The sequence below is a fragment of the Mobula hypostoma genome, chromosome 15, assembly GCF_963921235.1.
Source record: "Mobula hypostoma chromosome 15, sMobHyp1.1, whole genome shotgun sequence".
Classification (NCBI taxonomy): Eukaryota; Metazoa; Chordata; class Chondrichthyes; order Myliobatiformes; family Myliobatidae; genus Mobula; species Mobula hypostoma.
Genome location: NC_086111.1, coordinates 67,301,714 through 67,323,772, shown reverse-complemented (window position 1 = coordinate 67,323,772; position 22,059 = coordinate 67,301,714). Strand labels below are relative to the sequence as shown.

At 40.0% G+C, this 22,059-nt stretch overlaps 1 protein-coding gene across 1 annotated transcript in view; it reads right to left on the bottom strand.

Moving 5' to 3' along the window:
• Nucleotides 1-22,059, bottom strand: part of prkar2aa (protein kinase, cAMP-dependent, regulatory, type II, alpha A) — a 373,389-nt gene that overhangs the window by 38,630 nt on the left and 312,700 nt on the right. The window contains exon 12 of the mRNA XM_063068220.1: nt 6,281-6,434. Within this exon, the coding sequence (XP_062924290.1) occupies nt 6,281-6,434 (154 nt within the window). The remainder of the gene's footprint in view (nt 1-6,280; nt 6,435-22,059) is intronic.

Sequence of the window (22,059 nt, the reverse complement as noted above, 5' to 3'; positions counted from 1 at the left end):
AGGAAGTATGGGATACAGAGAGAGATGATGAGAATTAAATTAAGGGAGTTGGGGATGCAGGAATTCACACTAAAAGCGTTGCTGGGCATGGGTGAGAGAGCACAAGTCTGGGTATTTTTAGCGTTTTTAAGGGGTACAGGGGTTTTTTATAGAATATGATGAATAAACAGGAACAGGATACTAGGATGGTCAAAGATGGGAGGGTGAAGTGTAGGTTTGTGTGTGTGTGTGTGTGTGTGTGTGTGCGCACGCGCGCGCGATTGGGTGAAGGGATTTAGAATGTATGTCTAGTGCACATTCTGGAGCAGAGGGTGGCGGTAATGCACCATTAAGCAGGATGCCAACCGCCGTAAAACAAGATACAGAGAGAGAGAGGTCCAACTGCTGGTGAGTCAGTATCCTGGCAAAAACTATGCCACAAAGACAAAAGAAAACTACAAGCAACTCTACAAAAAGGTTATTGAAAAGTACATGTCTCAGATACCTCTGAACTTTGAGACTCTCTACTTGGGGCATGTACTGTTTTTGGAACAGAAGAAAGATATAAAGCTGCTGCAGGCCCTTTTAGCGGCAAGTAAGAAATCAATCACCAGAAAGTTGTTAAATCCAACATCACCTACATTAGAAGATTGGCATGAAATCATTTTGGAAATATTTAAAATGGAAAAGATGACCTACTCTCTGAGAATTCAAAAGGAAAAATTTTATCAAATTTGGAATAAATGGATTTAATTTATAACCCCAGAGGGAGCAGACTTTAGATGACTCTCCAAATGGTTTATACTGTTTGTCTCACCAACATAGTAATAGTGTTAACGTAAGCACCCTTGGCTCGAATGTTTACTTTTTTTGGAAAATGTGGAATTAATACAAGTAAAGAAAAGATCTGGGGAAATTTTGGACCAGAAAGAAATGGACCAGAAGAGATACATGGAAATTAGTATTCAACCATTATTATTAATATTTTTTATAACAGCTAGAGTGGAATTACAATTGCACGTAAACATCTATTTGAGCGCTAATTATTTTCTATATTATCTCAATGTGCACTTGTGAATGTACAAATTAATATAGATTTACTCACATAAAAAATGGAAAAGGTTATACATGTAAAAAAAGGTATTGCTTGTGAATACCTTATCCAAATAAAAATAAAATTTTTTTAAAAAGTACATGTCAGGAGATGGATACAAGAAAATTTCTAAGTCACTGAACATTCCTTGGAGTACAGTTAAGTCAATCATCAAGAAATGGAAAGAATATGGCACAGTTGTAAATCTGCTTACAGCAAGCCATCCTCAAAGACTGATTGACCATGCAAGAAGGGGATTAGTGAGGGAAGCCACCAAAAGATCTGTGACCTCTCTGGTGGAGTTACAAGCTTCAGAAGCTGAAATGGGAGAAACTGCTGTTGCCTAGATGCTTCACCAGTAGCAGTTTTATGGGAGAGGCATGTGGGAGATTCTGAAGTCAGCTGGAAGAAGGTTTTATGGTCTGATGAAACAAAAATTGAGCTTTTTGGCCATCAGACTAAACACTAAGTTTGGTGTAAGCCAAACACCACACATAATCAAAAACATACCATGCCTACCATGAAGCATTGTTGTAGCTGCATCATGCTGTGGGGATGTTTCACTGCAGCAGGCCCTGGAAGGCTTGTGAAGGTAGAGGGTAAAATGAATGCAGCAAAATACAGGGAAATCCTGGAGGAAAACCTGATGCTGTCTGCAAGAGAACTGCAAATTGGGAGAAAATTTGTCTTCCAGCAAGACAACAACCCCAAGCATAAAGCCAAAACTACATAGGAATGACTTAAAAACAACAAAGTTAATGTCCCTGAGTGTCCCTGAGACAAGACCTCAATCCAATTAAGAATTTGTGGCTGGACTTGAAAAGGGCTATTCACTCAGAATCTCCATGCAATCTGACAGAACTTGAGCAGTCTTGTAAAGAAGAATGGGGAAAAATTGCCGTGTTCAGATATGCAAAACTGATAGAGACCAACCCACACAGACTCAATGCTGTAATTGTTTCCAGAGTTGCATCTCCTTAATACTGAATTGGTGTATCTACTCGGGTGACCTCCATTTTACTAATTATGTGAGTTCTAAATCCAGTTGGCTACACCAGTGATGATTTGATGTGTCGTATTAAGAGGAGGGGTGAATACTTATGCAATCAATTATTTTGTGTTTTACCCAGACTCTAAGATCCAGCAATGGCTTCTTCCCCTTTGCCATCAGATTTCTGAATGTACATTCAGCACATGAACAGTACCTCAGTACTTTTCAACCCCCTGTTTTGCACTACTTATTTAACATACATATATATACATACACATATATACATACACACACACGCACACGTATTTATGGTAACTTACAGATTTCATTATGTATTGCATTGTACTGCTGCCATGTAACAACAAAATTTCACAACATATGCCAGTGATATTAAATCTCATTCCGATTCCAACTTTCTGTACATTAATTATTGTTGGAACTTCCCTGTAAACTATTCAATTTCTGTGTTTTTGAATTAAGAAAGCACTTTGTATTCAAGTGCAGCCCTGACAGACAAAGAAAGGAAGGACATCGAACCAGGTGTGAAAGCATTGAATTAAATGAGCTTGAAGATAACAATGGTTAGAATTTAGGCCAAAGTACAGTAAGGCCACAGTCAGACCGTGTGGGCAGCAACGTCCCTGTCCCTTTACGCTGAGCACTGGTGCTCCCCAAGGCTGTGTGCTCAGCCTGCTGCTGTTCACACTGCAGATGCATGACTGCATCGCAGGATCCAGCTAGGGCTGTGTCACCAAGTTTGTGGATGACACAACATTGGTTGGCCTTATCAAGAACAATGACAAGACAGAGCACAGAGAAGAAGTGGAGTGGCTGGTGGATTGGTGTGAGAAGAACAACCCAAGCCTGAATGCAGAGAAGACAAATGAAATCACTGTGGACTTCAGGAAGGTGGAGGAAAACCATTCCCCCTCTGAGAATACATAGCTCCTCTGTAGAGAGAGTTAAGTGTACCAAGTTCTTGGGAGTTCACATCACAGATGACCTCATCTGGTCCCTTAATATCATCTCCCTAAACAAGAAGCCACAGCAGCACCTCCACTTCCTAAGAAGATTGAGGCAAGTAAGGCTCCCCCTCACCCCTCATCTTAACTGTGTTTTACAGGAGCACTACTGAGAACTTCCTGACAAACTGCATCTCCATCTGATATGAGAGCAGTTGAGCATCGGACCAGAAGTCCCTACAAAGGGCTTTGAGAACAGTTGAGAGGATCATAGGGGTCTCCCCACCATCCATTAGGGATATTTATCAGGAGCGCTACATATGCAGAGTCCTTAGTATTATTAAGGATCCCACCCATCGATCCAGCATCCCCTTTGACTTTCTACCATCAGGCAGGAAACTACAATGCACAGTCAAGAACAGTCAAGATGAGAAACAGTTTCTTCCTCCAGGCCATCAGCTTCTGATCTCCCAGAAACATCGTATTCGAAGTGTCACTGGTTAATCTGTTCCATACTTTCCAATACTTAAAATTAATGCACTTTAGTTTGTTATTTATGTGTGATTCATCCGCAGATTCTATCCGTACCTTCATAAGTATCGTGTGTTATGTGCACTACTGTGCTTTACACCCTATTTCGAAGAAACGCTGTCACACTTCTGTACACTTTATATGGTTATGTACAATACATACAAACTGTACATGTATATAGTTAAATTTCAATAAACTTGGCTTGACCTGAGTGGAGATGTGCAAAGTCCAACTTTTTTCAGCTTCCTCAGAAAGTAATGGCTTTGGTGAGCTTTCCTGACTGTGTAGAATGTATTCTGGGAACATGAGAGGTTGTGCGTGATGTGCATTGCCAGGAGTTTGAAACTGCTTGCATTTTCCATTGCTGTACTGCCAATGTAAGGTGGGGGGAGGGTTCTCCTGAAATCAACAACCATTTTCTTTGTCATGTTCACATTAAAGAAGAGGTTATTTGCCTAGCTTATTAGAGGTTATTTGTCTTGAGCTCTTCCACCTCCTCCCTGTAGGCTGTCTCATCTTTCGTGGTGTTGAGCCACATCACTGTTCTGTCATCGATGAACTTGATACTGTGATTGCTCAGGTGTTTGGGAGATTGGGAACTCGTCGCCAGGGCAGGTGGTACAGGCAGATACATCAGGGACGTTTCTACCTTAGATAAGCACATGGATGATAAAAAAAATTTGAGGGCTATGTTGGAGGGAAGGGTTAGATTGATCTTACAGAGTAGGTCAACAGATTAGCATAACATTTTGTCTGAAGGACCTCTACAGTGCTGTAATGCTTTACATTCTATATGAAATAATAAATGCAGAAAAAGGCAACTTAACCACACACACGCTTGCACAAAAATGCCTACCAATAACAAACAAGTCACCAACATATTACATAAAAAACATCTGTGCAGTTCAGAAATTGCTAACTAGCCAAATTTTCTACTACAGATTCTGTGACATCTATTTCTACACTGTCTAGATACATGGCAACTGCATCTATTTGCAAATGCCTATGCATTGTTCTGGCATAAATGATTAAAACCCTCACAACTGTTTTACATAAGCACATACAATTGTCTATGTTTAGTTCAGGGGGCCAATCAATCTGAGGATTAACATTTGAAAATACAATTTTTTTCCTATTGCCTTAATTCAAGCGTACAGGTTATTTTTAAAGGAATTGAAAAAGCATTTGTACTTCAAAAAGCATCTACTGTAGAAACTTGGTGTCCTTCATTTTTTCCAAACTGAAACATTCATATCAAAATTAATTGATACACTTCTCTGATTAACCCCCTCTGCAGTCACTTGGAGCATTTTTAGTATATTAACAATACAAATCAATGAGTAAACCACAATTTTAACTTGGATCTGAAACATTTCTCAGTTCTAAAACACCTGAAATAAAAGTACTCCCACATTACATCAGTTCTGGTGATGAAAATTTGCCCTTACTGGATGTATAAATTACTATCAAAAATCTGGGATAAGAAATAAAAATTCATTGTTACAAAATTTATAAGAAAAAACCCCCAAAAAATGTCTTTTTCTTTAACTTGTATTTCTTAACACGTACGTAGACGACTACACTTCACATTTCAGAAAACTGTGATATGGACAATGTACTTTTTTTCTAGTAAAGCAATCACCCCTACCTCTGCCACACCTGTCCCCCCCCCCCCACCAAACCTACAGGTCACCTGTATAATAATCTAGCAGCTCCTATCTGTTTCCACAGTTTCAATTCACCCCAGACAGGGAAAGTAAGATATAAAATATGATAAACAGGTATAATATTTTAGACTGACAGCTTTACTGCAGTTTTTTTCAAAAAAAATACACTAAGTAGCAACTTTATTAGGTACAGGAATGGAACCAGGTGTGGTCTTCTGCGGCTGTAGCCTATCCATTTCAAAGTTCAGCATGTTATGCGTTCAGAGATGCTCTTTTGCACACCACTGTTGTAATGTGGTTATTTGTGTTGCCTTCCTGTCAGCTTGAACCAACCTGACAATTCCTATTCGACCTTGCTAACTAACAAGGTGTTTTCGCCTATAAAACTGCCGCTCACTGGATATTTCTTTTGTTTCTCACACCATTCTCTGTAAACTCTAGAGAACTGTTGTGCACGAACATCCCCCAGAAGATCAGCAGTTTCTGAGATACTCAAACCACCCCATCTGGCACCAACAATTATTCCACAGTCAAAGTCACTTAGATCATAATTCTTCTCATTCTGATTGGTCTGAACAATAACTTAAAATCTTGAGCATGTCTGCATGCTTTTATACATTGAGTTGCTGCCACATGGTTGGCTGAAGAGATATTTGTATTAACGAGCAGATGTAGAGAAATGCCGAATAAAGTGGCCACTGAGTTGTAGGCTTATTTCAGGTTCAACTGTTATTTCTTTTGATCACTTTCAGTTCTTTGTACCCAGGCTACCTTAAGCTCCATGTTAAAAACATTACACCAAATCTTTCTGAACCCTGCTACTGACTTAACCCCAGCTATCACAGGTCACACCATACTCTACCTCATCCTTGAGCCATGAGCAATGCACTGAAAGTGATGCACCTCTTTAATTACTTAACAAATAAAACTTCCTTCAATTTGAAATAAACCAATTTTCAAAGCTCTGATCTACAAACACAAATTCACTACATAAGAAACACTGTGCCTGAATATCCGACAAGCTTTCATGAAATTTTGTTGCTTTAATGTTACTTACCAGCCCCCAAAGAGCTCCATCCGTGGTAGCGATGATAGTAGCAGCCCTTGGAGTGTTGTACATGAGTGCCAGCTCACCAAAGCTGCCGTGATTGTCATATTTGCCAACAAGCTGAGGCTGCCCACCCTTATTTACATATATATCATATGTACCTCTGTCAAAAAAATGCAAGAGAAGAAGATTTGAGGGTTTTAACATATTCATGCCCTGTGCATTTCATTCTTCAAGTTTAAACATTCCAACATTCAATGAGGTCTTTAGTAAATGTGCAACACATGCTGTCTTTTTGCAGGTATTTTTATATCCACAAACATTCTTCAGGGAATGAAAGCTTCCATGCATATCCTGTCTGTCTAATCTGTAACTCCAGACCTTTACTCTTAATTGCCTCCTCAGTTCAAGGATGATTACTGATAGACATAAACACTGTTGTCGTCACTAATGTCAACAGTTAATAAATGACTAAAAATGTCTTTAGTGGCTATTTCTTTGATAGAGATCAACTAAAAATCACTGACTAAATTATTGAGGAAGCTCTTCCAATAGCACAGCAAACTGGTAAATTTAATCTGTAATGTCATCCAGAGCATAGAGACCAGCAGTGTAAAATTCAATCATCATTCTTCTCTGGATTACTGGAGCACTGATGGGCTTCTCAGCTAGAGCCAGTGCACATGCTATTTCAGAGGAGGCTTTCCTCTGTCATCCAACAACGCCTCAAGGATTCGGTGATTGGGTAAAGTACAGAGAACAGGTTCAAGAACAGCTTCTTCCCCTCCACCATCAGATTCCTGAATGGTCAATGAACCCATGAACACTACATTATTTTATATACACTGTACTTCTTATTGAAATTTATAGTATGTTCTGCACCGTACTACAGCTGAAAAACAACAAATTTTACAACACATGTCAGTGATAATAAGCTCGATTCTGATTCTGAGTGACTATGGCAGCTGAAAAGCTTTTGCAGCGTTCAGCAGCCAAAGATGAAGCTGAACAACAAAGTGAATCAGAGTGCCCTCACTCTGCAAGTCTGAAATTTAAATAGACTTTCACAGTGAATTAATGTAGCAAATATAGATTGAAAACAGTGGTTTAGATTTTCTTTCCTTTGATTTTAATAAAAGGACGGTTCAGCAAAAACCTGAAGACCAACACATCTGACTAAAGATAGTTTCAGGAAAAGATATCGTTACCACACAAGTTAAGAAGGTGCATGGTGCGTTAGCCTTCATTTACTGGGGAAATGAGTCCAAGAGCTGCAAGGTAATGCTGCGGCTCTATAAAAATCTGGTTAGACCACACTTGGGAGTGTTATGTTCAGTGCTGATTGCCTCATTATTGGAAGGACGTGGAGGTTTTTGAGAAGATGGAGAGGTGCTTTACCAGGATACTGCTCAATTAGAGAGCATGTCTACTGTGGAAAGACTGAGAAAACTAGGGCCTTTCTCTTTGGAGTGAAGGGGAATAACAGGGGACTTGACAGGGGTGTATAAGATCATAATAGATAGAGTGGACAGACATCACCTTTTTCCCTAGGGCAGCAATGGCTAACACGAAAGGACATCATTGAAAAGTGATAAGAGGAAAGTATAAGGGGGATGTCAGAGGTAGGTTTTTTATTTAAACACAGAGTGTGGTAAGTGCATGGAATGCACTGACAGAAGTAGTGGTACAGGCAGATATATGAGGGACATTTAAATGACTCTTAAATAGGCACATGAATGAAAGAAAAAATGGAGATCTATGTGGGAGGGAAGAGTTAGACTGATCTTGGAGTAGGCTAAAGGGTCAGGAGAACATCGTGGGCTGAAGGGCCTAAACTGTTCCCTGTTCTATCATGAAGCCAACAATTCAATCATTCCATCCTCACGTTCTCACCTTTGAACTTACAACAGAAAGTGACAAAAATAGGATACAATAAAACAGCCAATAAACCTCTCAAATACCGTACATTGTTGTACCTCCCATAATTCTGGCAATGCAAGTTTTCATCAAAAACAGCAGCTTACAGGTCGTACATCCTTGCAGTGGTGTCAAGAAAAAAAGTGGTTAAGTGTTCATCATTTAATAGCATCAAGGAGAAATTGGGAAACAATAGTAAATACAAAATCATTAATAAGGTTTCCGTGCGTTGGGCTTCCCAATTTGCAAGCATAGTGCAGAGCTTTAATATGAATCTCCAAGGCAGCAAAAAATGCTGTACAATGAAAACTCAGACCCAAGGTCCACAGACCCCTCAGATAATGGTGGGGGTCCACGGCATAAAAGAAGGTTGGGAACCCCTAACTAGACCAATCTTACATCAACAGCTTTTAAATTTGTAATGATACAGGTTTCCAGAGAGCTGAATCTAGACATATTATACACCACAGCAGACTTAGCAACAAGGAACACTAATCAATTTGTGTGCATTTCCAGTGCAAGCCAATAAGTTGGTGGTGGGAGAGTTAGGGATGTTCACCTGTAGAAAGACAACAAAATACTCAACCCTGAACTCCATGCCAACAGTGCCAAATGTTGAGAACTGTAAATGCCAAGTAAGAATGGGGGGGGGGGGGGATGAAATTAATATCTCTTTCTGAGAGCACAAAATATCAAGTAACTTCCTCTTTTTCTAGGTACAATTATGGATACTGTGAAGACAATGGCATATTTTTAGAGAAATAAGGATAAAATCAGTCTTCATTACATTGTCACTGTCCATCATACTCTTCTGCCAATATTGGGTGAAGATATTAAATAATGACAGACAGCCAATTGTCTCATGCTAAACAGATAACAGATACAGTACTGTGCAAAATTCTTAGGCACATGTATATAGCTAGAGTGCCTAAGACTTTTGTACGATAACAATACTGATTTTATGTATTGCATTGTACTGCTGTCACACAAAAAAAAAACGAATTCATGACATGTGAGTGATGATAAATCTGATTCTGATATGGGTCTCTATTGTGGAGTGAGAGTGGAAAAGGGGAAGGGAGAGAGGAATCAAGGTTGGGAAAAGGATAAGAGAAAGGGGAGGGCGTGGAAAGCACCAGAGAGACATTCTGTCATGATCAACAAACCACAACACGGTAGGTATATCGCTAAAGTCTGTTTTCTGGATGGTAAAGCTTTAAGATGAGGAGGAGGAGGCTTAAAGGGGTTATCAGGAGTAAGTTTTTCCACACACAGAGTAGGTGGTATTTGGAACAAGTTGCCAACGGAGATGGTGGTAGCAGACATGGTAACAATATTTAAGAGGTAGCTGGACAGGTACTTGAATGAGCAAGGCATGGAGGAACATGGAATTAATGTCAGCAAGTGCGATTGGCACGATGGTCAGCACAGACACAGTGGGTTGAAGCCTCTGTTTCTATAACGTATGATTTTACAACCCATTGAATCAAAAGTGCGAAGGTGAATTTTATTCTGTTGAGCCTGCAGGTGACAAAAGGTTCAGCAAAGATTCAAATAAGGTCAAAAGAAGCTGTGGAGGTGAAATAACCAGATTTTAGTGAACAGATGTGATACTTAGCTCAGGATTAAACAGGATGCAAGGTTTCACACGATCTGAATTACATTAAAGGCACTGAATAAAAAACTCCAATCCACAGTTATTCATCTACAAGGTCACCACAGATTATGCTCTTGACGTCATTGGCAATTTTGTGGCATGAAGGCATTAAATGAAGAGCAGCTGTCTTTAACACTACCCTAGAAAACTAAGAGATAACACCTTCACTCAAATTGGAATTTCACATTAGCTGTTGTATGCTTTGCCAATGAACAGCAGAAAAAAAATGCTACACTTCTCTCATATAACGGAGTCCTGCTGTTTAAACAAGGTAATGGCTAATTTGACATACAAGTTCCTTTACCGTGTTGTCTATGCATTGTTCATAATGAAACACACGAGGAATTTTACACTAGACAGTCAAGAATTGTATACTTTATTAAAATTAGTGACTGCTGATGAATATTTTCAAAACCAAAGGACAGTATCTATTGCACATTAACAACATTGGACTGAATAAAACAAAACAAGAAGATGGCTGTATTTAAAAATAAGAACAGAAAATGCTCAGGATATTCAACAGGTCAGGCAGCATCAATATAAAAACAAAGAAAGCTAATGTTTCAGTGACAGTCACTGAGAACTACAGCACAGAAACAAGACCTTTGCCCCATCCAGTCCATGCCGAACAGTTCAGAGATATTAGTCAGAACTGGGAAAAGGGAAAAAACAAGTTAGTTTTAAGCTGCAGAGAGGGAGGGAAATGATGGGCAGGACAAAGGGAATCTCCTGATAAGGTGAGGACAGAGTTGCTGTTGATGAAGTTAGTTGGTTGCTGGGTTATCAAGATTTGGCCATTGACTTGTGGCCAAATCAAGGCGGCAGGCCCAACAGCAAGGAATGTGCTGATGTTTGTATGATTTAAGCGCAGGGCCATATTGAAAAGGTCGGGTACAAGCCGAATTAAGGCAAAGGGGCCCAGGCCCAAGAGCAAGGAACAAGTTGATATTTGGCCATTGACAAAGTGAACTTGGGGTTGAATTGAAACGGAAGGGCCAGGGCCCAAGAACGAGGAACATTGGTTAGAACGATGGTTAGCCAATTTATGTGTAGGGCCAGATTGAAAAGGTTGGAGTGTCAGGGCCAGAGATGTTCAGCTCGCTGCTCCACAAGGTCTACTCATCTCTGTGCTGAACTGAGGCTATGGCTCCTGGACTGGCTGCAGTGATGAATTGGCTTCATGGCAGTGGACTCACTTTAGTGAACTTAGTTCTGAATATTATTTGTTTATTTTTTATTGTTTGCAAAATTTGTTCTTTTCTTCTGCACACTGTGTGTTTGACAGTCTTTTTAAATGGGTTCTAGTTGGTTTCTTTGTTTTTGTGGCTGCCTGTAAGAAGACGAATTTCAAGGTTGTACATAGTAGACATACTTCAATAACAAATGTACTTTGATCTTTGGAGATATTGGGAAAAAACAATGAAACATAAACCTGGATTGTTGAAAACGGCCAGAAGGCAGGCCATGTGAGCAGAGAAAGGGTAAGAATGAGATAACGTGAAACCTAGATTGTATAAAATGGCCAGGAGGCCATGCCACGTGAGCGGAGAAAAGATAAAAATGAGATAATGTGACATGTGGATGACCTATAACAGATACGGTTCTAAATACAAAAGATTCTATAGATGCTGGAAATCCAGAGCAACACACACAATATGCTAGAGGAACTCAACAGGTCAGGCAGCGTCTATGGAGAGAAATAAAGAGTCAATGTTTTTGGCTGAGACCCTTTATCACGTCTGAAACATCAACTTTTTATTTCTCTCCATAGATGTTGCCTGATCTGCTGAGTCCCTCAAGCATTTTGTGTGTGTTACTACGGCCAGTTCTAATGCAAACAGAGAAAGCATATTACCTAAAGTTGTTGAACTTGATAGGTCACATACATGTGGAATGAGTTGATGTTCCTCAAGCTTAGGTTAAGCCTTATTATAGCACTACAAGAGGCCACAGGTCAGAAATAGAGTTGGCTAGAGAATTAAGTGACAGGTTACTAGAAGCTTAGGGCAGCCCCTGCAGTTAAGCATAGGTGCCTAATCTGTGTCGTTTCCTCTGATGTGGATGACACAAGGTCATAAACACCAAAAGCGATACATTAGATTTGAAGCAGTGCATTTGAACTGCTGCTTCATTTGGAAGGAGTGATTAGAAAGATGATGTTGTAGGTGCAGTTGTACAGTAAAGTCATCTGCAGAGCTTTTGGTTGGGAGGTCACAATAAGAGCAGCAAAACAGGAAGAGAATGGTCCCTTCACAATATTGAAAGGGGAAGGAATCATGTCATTGGTGATGGACTCAGAACCTGTATCCAGTCTATGGGTCACCCAGAACTTTTCGTTATCTGCCACAAGAAATTCTCCATCCTTTATTATAACAAGGCCCCATGTAATTTTGAAAAATAACACCTCATCTTCCATCTAGGTGCAAAACATTCTTCCAGACTCATGATTTAATTTAACAATTTCAGGTAACTTGTTTTCTTTTTTCAGAATCTACAAACAATGCTGTACATCATGAATCTGCAATATTGGGTCAGTGTATTGATTTCCACCAGCACAATCTGATGTCCTGGGCATTGCTTTCAGTTCTGTAGCTTCACAGCCTATGTGATCCTTTGTTCCTGTCACCTCTAACTGCCCTTATTAATCTATCCGATGACACTGTTTACAGATTATCCCCATAGTAACTCTGGCTGATGACAGATACCTCTTTTATCCTAAGCCTTTTCCCAGCTCCCTGCAATTCAAAGAATTGCTTGCTTTCACAATTTCACAGTTCTGATTAAGGGTCCTCAAATTTAACTGTGTTTCTCTTTCCCTAGATGCCTCCTGACCTGCTGAGTGTTTCCAGCATTTTCTGCTTTCATTTCAGGTTTTCAGTATCTGAAGCTTACTTGCTTTCATTGGCAAGATTCAGAATTATTTTTGGACAATAGGATACAGAGAAAGGGAAAAAAAGAGAAAAAAAAACAAGGAATGAAAGAGAAAGGAATAAGAGTGATATGGGGATGTGCAGAAAATTCTCTTTAAAAATAATAAAAGGTTTATGATTTAGAACTCAATGGCACAGAGTCATGCTGCGCAGAACCCGGTTCTTTAGCCCAATGTCCATGCTGACCAAGGTGCTAACCTGAGCTTTTCCATTTGCCTGCATTTGGCCCATATCCCTCTAAACTTATCCTATATGTATAGGTGTAGCCATGGGCACTTGCACTGGGCCTTAGTTGTGCCTGCTTACATGTAATAGCCCTTGTCCAAACCTACTTTGACATCACTGTCAATTCTCACTCTGCCACACTGATGACTGTGTTAGTGACAGGTCCCGCACTTATGCCAAACTCAGCAATTTTATCACATTTGCTATGAACTTCTACCCTACCTTCAAATATACCTAGATCATTTCTGACACATCTTCCCTTTTTCTGGATCTCTGTGTCTCATCTCAGGAGATAAAACTATTACCTGACTTTCACTATAAACCCACTGATCCCTGAGATACACTTACTACACTTCCTTCCAGCCAATCTCTTGCAAGAATAGAATTGCTTTCCTTCAGCTTTTCCATCTCCTCTGCATCCAAGTCCCCCTTTTCCAGGACATGTGAAATATCTTCCTTTCAGGAAACTTAGCTTCAGCTCTCTATGTTTGATGGCGCCTTCGTCTGCATTTCCCTTTCTTGCTCTTCTGCTCTCACCCCACCCTCCATTCAGTCAGAACAGAGCCAGAGTTCATTGCTAGAGTGACAAAACTTCAGAGCAGGGAGGTTATGCTGCAACTATACAGCGTACTGGTGAGGCCACATCTGGAGTACTGTGTGCAGTTCTGGTCTCCTTACTTGAGGAAGGATATACTGGCTTTGGAGGCGGTGCAGAGGAGGTTCACCAGGTTGATTCCAAAGATGAGGGGGTTAGACTATGAGGAGAGATTGAGTCACCTGGGACTGTACTCACTGGAATTCAGAAGAATGAGAAGAGATCTTATAAAAACATATAAAATTATGAAAGGGATAGATAAGATAGAGGCAGGAAAGTTGTTTCCATTTGTAGGTGAGACTAGAACTGGGGGACATAGCCTCAAGATTCGGGGGACTAAATTTAGGATGAAGATGAGGAGGAATTACTTTTCCCAATGAAGCAGTGGAGGCTACCTCAGTAAATATATTTAAGACAAGTTTGGATTTTTGCATAGTAGGGGAATTAAGGGTTTGGAGAAAAGGTAGAAAGGTGGAGATGAGTCCATGGTCAGATCATATTGAATGGTGGAGTGGGCTCAACAGGCCGGATGGCCTACCCCTGCTCGTATTTCTCATGTTCCCCAGACGTTGCCTTTTGCTCAGCAACCTCCGCATCCAGCACATCATCCTTCATCATTTCTGCAGCTGCAACATGATTCCAGCACCAGCCACATCTCCTTTCCACCTTTTCCTAATTTGCAGAGACCACTCTTTCCATCACTTCCTGGTTTACTTATCTTTATTCACACAACACCTCCCCATCTCCCACAACTTCCCCTACAACTGCAGGAAATGCAGCCCTGGTATCTACATCTCCTCCCTCACCACCATCCAGACCCTCACTACCTTCCAGGTAGGCACACAGTCCAACCTTAAACAAGAACAGACTAGGTGACCGTTTTGCAGAATACCTGTGCTCTAACCTACAGTGGCCATGTAGAGTTCACAGTTGCATGCGACTCTTTTCACTTCCACACCGACCTGTCTGTTCTTGACCCTCGTCACTACGGGTGACACCAAACTCAATCAAGAAGAACAATGCCTCATATTTTGACCGGGTAGTCTCCAACCCAATGGGCATTGAGTTTTCCACTTCAAGTTACCAGTATCACCTGGGTTCCTTTCTTTCTCCTTCTAATCCACCTAAATTCACTCAGCCCTCCTTTTTCCCATTCCTACCAACTGCCGTCACCCAGTTTTGTTCCCCATCCTTCACTTGGTTCATCCTCCATCCCCCTAACACCCACACACTTACCCTGTAGGTCTCCTATCCCCACAGTCAACAGGTTCCTTCTGCCTGTCACCCATCCCTTACCCAATCCCACTATTCCATGTGAGATTCTAGTCGTTGCAGTTTCTTGTCTTCCCACTTACCACCTGCTAGAATCTAAACTGTGCCTACCTCCACCCAGCTCACCTGACTCCAACTGCCCATCATCCTTGTCCTCACTTTGTTCCAGCAACAGCTTAACTCACCCCTTCCTCTCACCTCCTTACACTAGCCAAAAACAAATCTGTGTTTATATGATTTCTGTGATCTTTATATTATTGAAAAGCAGTGAAGTACTTTTTGAAGCACATTTAGGACGATTTAGTAAAGAGAGGAAAATAAATGTTAACAATAGCGGCTACCATGGTGCTGGGCTTGGCTTAAGAATGTGAGGATGAGAGGAAATTTAAAATGAGAAAGAATAATAGAGACAAACAATCAATTGTATGGGCAAGAGTAGTATTAATCTGATCCATACCTATTGGGGTGGCACAGTGTTAGCACAACACTTTACACCACCACAAACCCCGGTTCAATTCCCACCTCTGCCTGTAAGGAGACTGTGCACTCTCCCCATGAACGAGTGGGTTTCCTCTGACAGTCCAAAGATGTACCAGTTGTTCGGTTAATTGATCATTGTAAATTACCCCCTGATTAGACTAGGGTTGAATCAAGGGAATTGCTCGGCAGTGCTGCTTGAAGGGCTAGAAGGGCCTATTCCCCGTTGTATCTCAATAAATAAATAAATAAGTGGTAATGTATGAAATGATAGAAGGACCTGGAATGATGGACTGAATATGCTTTTCATTCCAGGTTATTTTGAAGTGTTGATTTTGACATAACATTTACCTTAACATGTTTGTCAGATTCTTTTTCTGGTCAACATTCTCTCCAAAAGCACACACCAGCCCCTCAATTTGCATGGCAAGTATGGAAATATATTCCTAAGTCATTGCCAGTGTTATTTTACAACTGACTGCCAAATTATGATGAGAAAATGGGACATGGCAGCAACCTGCAGTTGAGAAAAGACAAAATAAGATAGAAGTTTGAGAGTAACAGATTTACACTTATGCAGTGTTCAGTAGTGCAACAGTTAAGTTAATGAACTAGTACCCAAAATTCTAGCTCACAGAAGAATGGGAATTTAAATTCAAGTGATTAAATTAATCTGATTCTACCAAAATAATGGCAAAAAGTATATCTGGTTCACTGATATAAATCATCCTTCTATAATGTAAGCTTTATATGATTTTCTATCTGCATCAAGTCTGGGTCCAGCAGCCAAGCTCCAGTTGTTAAATATTAAGTGGCAAGAATTAAGGCCAGGGCTCCTTTGCAGCACTACAAATGATCCAATAATTCTGCTATTTCATTAAGTACCAAATGCTTCAAAACTCTCAAACACAAACCGGAATGAGCGACTACTTCAATCTCCAAAGAATTACTTAATTCCACTTGACATGTTTCTTTTCAAAAAAGACTGACCTCATGTTTCCCCAACTGTAGAACCGATACATGCAGATGTAGATCAAATAGTAATCTTAGCAGATAATTCACTAGCATCAAACTGAAGTGCAAAGCTCAAGTGGCTTAGAACTACCATTTCAATCTAAAAATAAAAGACTGCCCTTTTAACCACTTCAGTGCATTCATTACTTTCCTAACTAGCACAGAGTGAAATTTACAATGTTAAATTTTGCCAGAAGTAGGTGCCACAGATTCAAGACCCCTAATTTCACACAATAGGACTGACAGGTGAATGAAAAAATAACAGTGACTGCCTAACTGAAAAGTTTGACGTACTGGCGCACTGGTTCAAGTCCGAAATGTAGTTGGAGGCTACAGATGGCAGGGATAACATAGCTATTTTTTATATCTTTGTGTGGCATTTGAGGTTTTGCATGATTTACTAAAACAAATCCATTCCTAATGCGTTTTAAAATGGGGGAGAGAAAGAAGGATAACGTCTGCAGGAGCCATTGCATCCCTTATCATTAACACTGCATGTATTGGTTAGGGTTACAAAATGTGTTACTGCATACTTGTTCTCTTTATGCAACTGTAGTTTAACTCTTTACAATTAATTTCACAATCCTGTCAGTTTGTGTACTGTTTACTATAACTGCATTCCGCCTCAGTCAATTTTAAGCAAATGTACTATGACAGAACTGAGATTTAGTTGGCATGAACAACTTTGTTGTCTATTATTGAGGACTGCAGGGTATTGGTCACTAAAATTAAAAACTTAATTCTTAAGCACGTACACTATCTTTGCATCATACCTTTCCAAGCTTCATCCATTCTACAAATTATTTCTTGGAAAAGGGACAAATGAATTGCAAGATTTCACCCAAGTTGTAATTCATGCTTTCATAGAATTCTGTAGTAGAGTCCCAGATTCCCTCAAGTCTAAGAATTAACAAATGGTGTTGGTGACCTGGTTTGCTTCTCAGTCAATCCATGCTCTCAATTCATCAATTCATCTTGAATTGCTTCCAAGAGCTGCTGAATCACTTGTCCACTCGACTCGATGAATACTTGCAAAACAAAACCTCCTTGTATATCTGCAAATTTGAACCAATTTTTTGTCTTCACGTCCAAATCAAAAAGCAGCATCTGCAGAATCTCTTCTGTTTATAGCTTGAATGTTGAGAGATTTGCAGTTAAAATACATAAAAATCAATCTGAAATCACACAAACTGCGAGCTGTCAAGCAGTTCATCCCACTCACTCTATGTAATAAGGATGAGTCATGAATTGCTCTTATATGTTCCTGTCTATTCAATTGCATCAGGCTGGAAATGTGAAACAGTGACCAAGAAAATCAAATGGCGTTCAATGGAAAATTACATGTGCTTGTGGAGAGGAGATGAAACTGCTCCGAGCAGAAGCATCAAAGGGCCTATTACTGAGTCAATAAATGGTTGTCTTCCATGCAAAAGAAAATGTTGTGTACAAAATCGAAGGATAAATTTGTAATCAGTCAAAATACCTTATAGTCATAGTCAAAGTCATACTTTATTGATCCCGGGGGAAATTGGTTTTCGTTACAGTTGCACCATAAATAATAAATAGTAATAAAACCATAAATAGTTAAATAATAATATGTAAATTATGTCAGGAAATAAGTCCAGGACCAGCCTATTGGCTCAGGGTGTCTGACCCTCCAAGAGAGGAGTTGTAAAGTTTGATGGCCACAGGCAGGAATGACTTCCTATGACGCTTTGTGTTGCACCTCGGTAGAATGAGTCTCTGGCTGAATGTACTCCTGTGCCCAACCAGTACATTATGTAGTGGATGGGAGACATTGTCCAAGATGGCATGCAACTTGGACAGCATCCTCTTTTCAGACACCACCGTCAGAGTCCAGTTCCATCCTCACAACATCACTGGCCTTACGAATGAGTTTGTTGATTCTGTTGGTGTCTGCTACCCTCAGCCTGCTGCCCCAGCACACAACAGCAAACATGATAGCACTGGCCACCACAGACTCATAGAACATCCTCAGCATCATCCGGCAGATGTTAAAGGACCTCAGTCTCCTCAGGAAATAGAGACGGCTCTGACCCTTCTTGTAGACAGCCTCAGTGTCCTTTACTAATAATACATGCATAATTTCCTAAAAAACTCCAAGCATTCTACCTGTTTCAAACACTTGAAACAAAGATTTGGGGTGGGGGGAGCAGGGTTATCAAGTTAACAGCAAAAAATTTATGATCTTCCTGTCAGGTTTAAAATCAGTCTTTCAAGAGAAAGGCAATAAAGACAATATAGAACATGGGCTAAAATTGGCATCATCGATCCAGATTGTCATGCTTGACTTTAGAGCAGCATTAACTGTTTTCAAATACTTTTAACTTGGTTTATGAAAGCATTCAAACCTAACAAGGCAGAATCAGGAACTCTATTCATTTAATGGAGAGCAATAATTCTGAGGAAAATAACCAAGTTTCAAGTAACAAATATTTTTCAATTGATTAATTCTATTTAAATTATTTGCATTTTTATTTTACTTAATCTAAATAAAAGATTTTAATAATAACCATGAGAACGTCTGCAGATGCTAGAAATCCAAAGCACCACATACAAAATGCAGGAGGAACTCAGTAGGTCAAGCAGCATCTATGGAAAAGAATAAATAGTTGGCGTTTCAGATCAAGATACCTCTTCAGGACTGGAAAAGAAAGGGGAAGATGCCAAAATAAAAAGGTGAAGTGAGGGAAAGGAGGATGCTAGAAAGTAATAAGTGAAGCCAGGTGGGTAGGAGATGAAGGAATCTGATAGGAGAGCAGAGTGAACCATAGGGAAAAGGGGAGGAGGAGGGGACTCCGAAGGAGTTGATAGGCAGGTGATTAGAAGAAAGAGCCCAGTGAGGAATAGAAGGGGAGGGGAGGTAATTTTTGTTTTAATTGGAAGGAGAAACCGATATTCATACCATCAGGAAGCTACCCAGACAGAATATAAGGTTTTGCTCCTCCACTCTGAGGATGGCCCTATGTTGGGACAAGAGGTGGCCACGGGCTGACATGTCAGAACGGGAATGGGAATGGGAATTAAAATGTTTGGCCCACAAGAAGTTCCGATTTTGGCGGATACAGTAGAGGTGCTCAACGAAGTAGTCCCCCAATTTACAACAGGTGTCACCAATGTAGAGGAGGCTGCATCAGGAGCACTGGACACAATAGATGACAACAGATTTGCAGGTGAAGTGTTGCCTCACCTTGAAGAACTGTTTGGGACCCTGAATGGAAATGAGAGAGGAGTGCCAGGAGGGAGATTAGTGGGGAGGGATGAATGGATAAGGAAATCATGGAGGTAGCCATCCCTGTGGAAAGCGAAGGGGGGCTGGGGAGGTAAAGATATGTCTGGTGGTAGGGTACTAATAATATTTTCTCATTAATAGTAAGATTAATTTCTAATACCTTTTAGATTTTTTGTGAGCACTTCCAAACATCACACATATTCAAAGTCTGGGAGTGTAGCTTAGCCAGATGTCAAAACATTTATGGGGACAGAGTTCACTATTTTCAAGCATCAATCAGAAGGCAAATTGTTGCTTCCAGGTAGCTTGTCACTCAACAGGTGGAACCATGGTTGTGTATCACCATTTTTATAAACCGAATGAACTGTCCCAAAAATTCTTCAAGTGCATACAACTTTACTTGTTTATATCTATCTAGATACAAATGTGTCTCCCCAGCTGTGCTCATAAGTTGCAAATTATTGCAAGATTAAATTCTATATATCTATGAAATATAGAATACTTAGCACAGCAAATCTATGGTGGCTCACAGAGCAATCCCATTCTCCAACTTATTTCCCCATAACAACCTCAAAACATGAGTGATGATGAGTCAGTGTACAGGAACAAGATAAGACTTCTGATCATGTCCTCAATGTCAACCACAACAACAAGTTCTCACTCAGCATCACGACAGAAATGATTGTTGACGTCAGGAAGGATGGGAAACATGCACATTGGTTGAATAGTGGTGAAGAGGGTCAGCAGCTTTAAATTTCTGAGCATTATTATAACAAATGACCTGTCCTGGGTTCAGCACAGAGATGCAATCATAAGAAAAGTGCAGAAGGGCCTTTACTTTCTTATAAGGTTATGGAGTTTCAGCATGTCACTGAAGACTCTAGCAAACTTCAACAGATGTACTGTTGGAAGTATCCTGGCTCAATGCATCAGGCTCTGGTATGGCAATTCAAATGCAGAAGACCTTAAGAAACAGCAGAGAGCAGCGGACTACATCACAGGAACATCCCATCCCACCACTGGTAAGTTCCACAGGAGATACTACCTCAAACAGTTAACATATATCATCTAAGATTCCCACCATCCAGGCCATGCCATCTTCTTCCCCGGTTCAAAGACAGCTACTTCCCTTTAACCATTCAGTTACTGATCCAATCTGCACAACCCTAATCACTAGCTCAGAATATTAACATTATAACCACTTTGTACTACAATGGACTTGTTCTACTTTTTGTATAATTTATGTTTTTCTGTTAAATGTTGTGTATTTGATGCAATGTGTCCCTGATGCAGCTGCAAATAAGCTTTTCATTGTACGTACTCATGCATATAACAATAAAGTTGGCTTCGGCTCCATTTGAATATTTGAAATTTTCATCAAAAACTTTATGCCCCTTTCTAGTTTGAAGTTACAAGATAAACAAACCTTGACCTCACACGAAGAGCCAATGGTTCAGCAAAACACATTGAAATTTCACTATTCACAAACAAGAGAAAATTTTCAGTTCATGGGGTTCTGATGAAGGGTCTCAGCCAGAAACGACAACTGTTTACTCTTTTCCATAGATGCTGCCTGGCCTGCTGACTCCCTCCAGCATTTTCTCTGTGTGTTGCTTGATATTTCACTATTATCATCTACATTCCAATCACAGAGATGTTAAAATAATTGAGAATTCTATAGAAGATACAACTTTAACATAGTGCCTGAAATGGTCAAGTTAGGCAAGACTACAAAGGCATAAGGCATATGGAGACATTCAGTGGGGCATTTTCTACTACATATACTAAACAAAAGACGATTGTTGAGTTTTATTCAAACAATGCAGGAAGTCTGAGCCCTATACAGAGGAAATTTTTGTGAACAAACAAAATATATGCAAATATGTTATCCCCAACTATAATTTACCACTGATTTTTTTTCACTACTAATCTTAGTGCAGTAACCGTTGAAAAGATCAGCACAACACCCTTTACTATGAAATGTTTTACTGTCAGGCAAGAACTCATGAATGACAATAATTACTACTTTTATTATTTCACATAATAGGGTAATTTTTTAAGCATTATCAAAAAGAGACTACTCATAGGAAAGGATTTTGGCTTTTCATGGCATTATAACCACAGACCCACAGAGACACTACTATATTAGGTACACCTTGTTCCATAACTTCAATTTAATGGCTAGTTGCACAACTTATTAAGTGGACCTCTTTGTTCCCTCTCCAAGACCAGAAAAGTGAAATCTTAATAAAGAAATACTGGAAGGCAAGAGATGGGAAGGTAGTAAGAAGGCAGAAAACAATGACATGCCTTTAGGCATTGCAGAAGATGCAAACATAAACTAAGTTAGAATGTGTAGCTTAAATGGCCCAAATTTACCACAGGCTTCACATTGAAATTAAGCTCACCCACTCACTATAGCCCCCAGCAACAAATGAAGATTTAGGC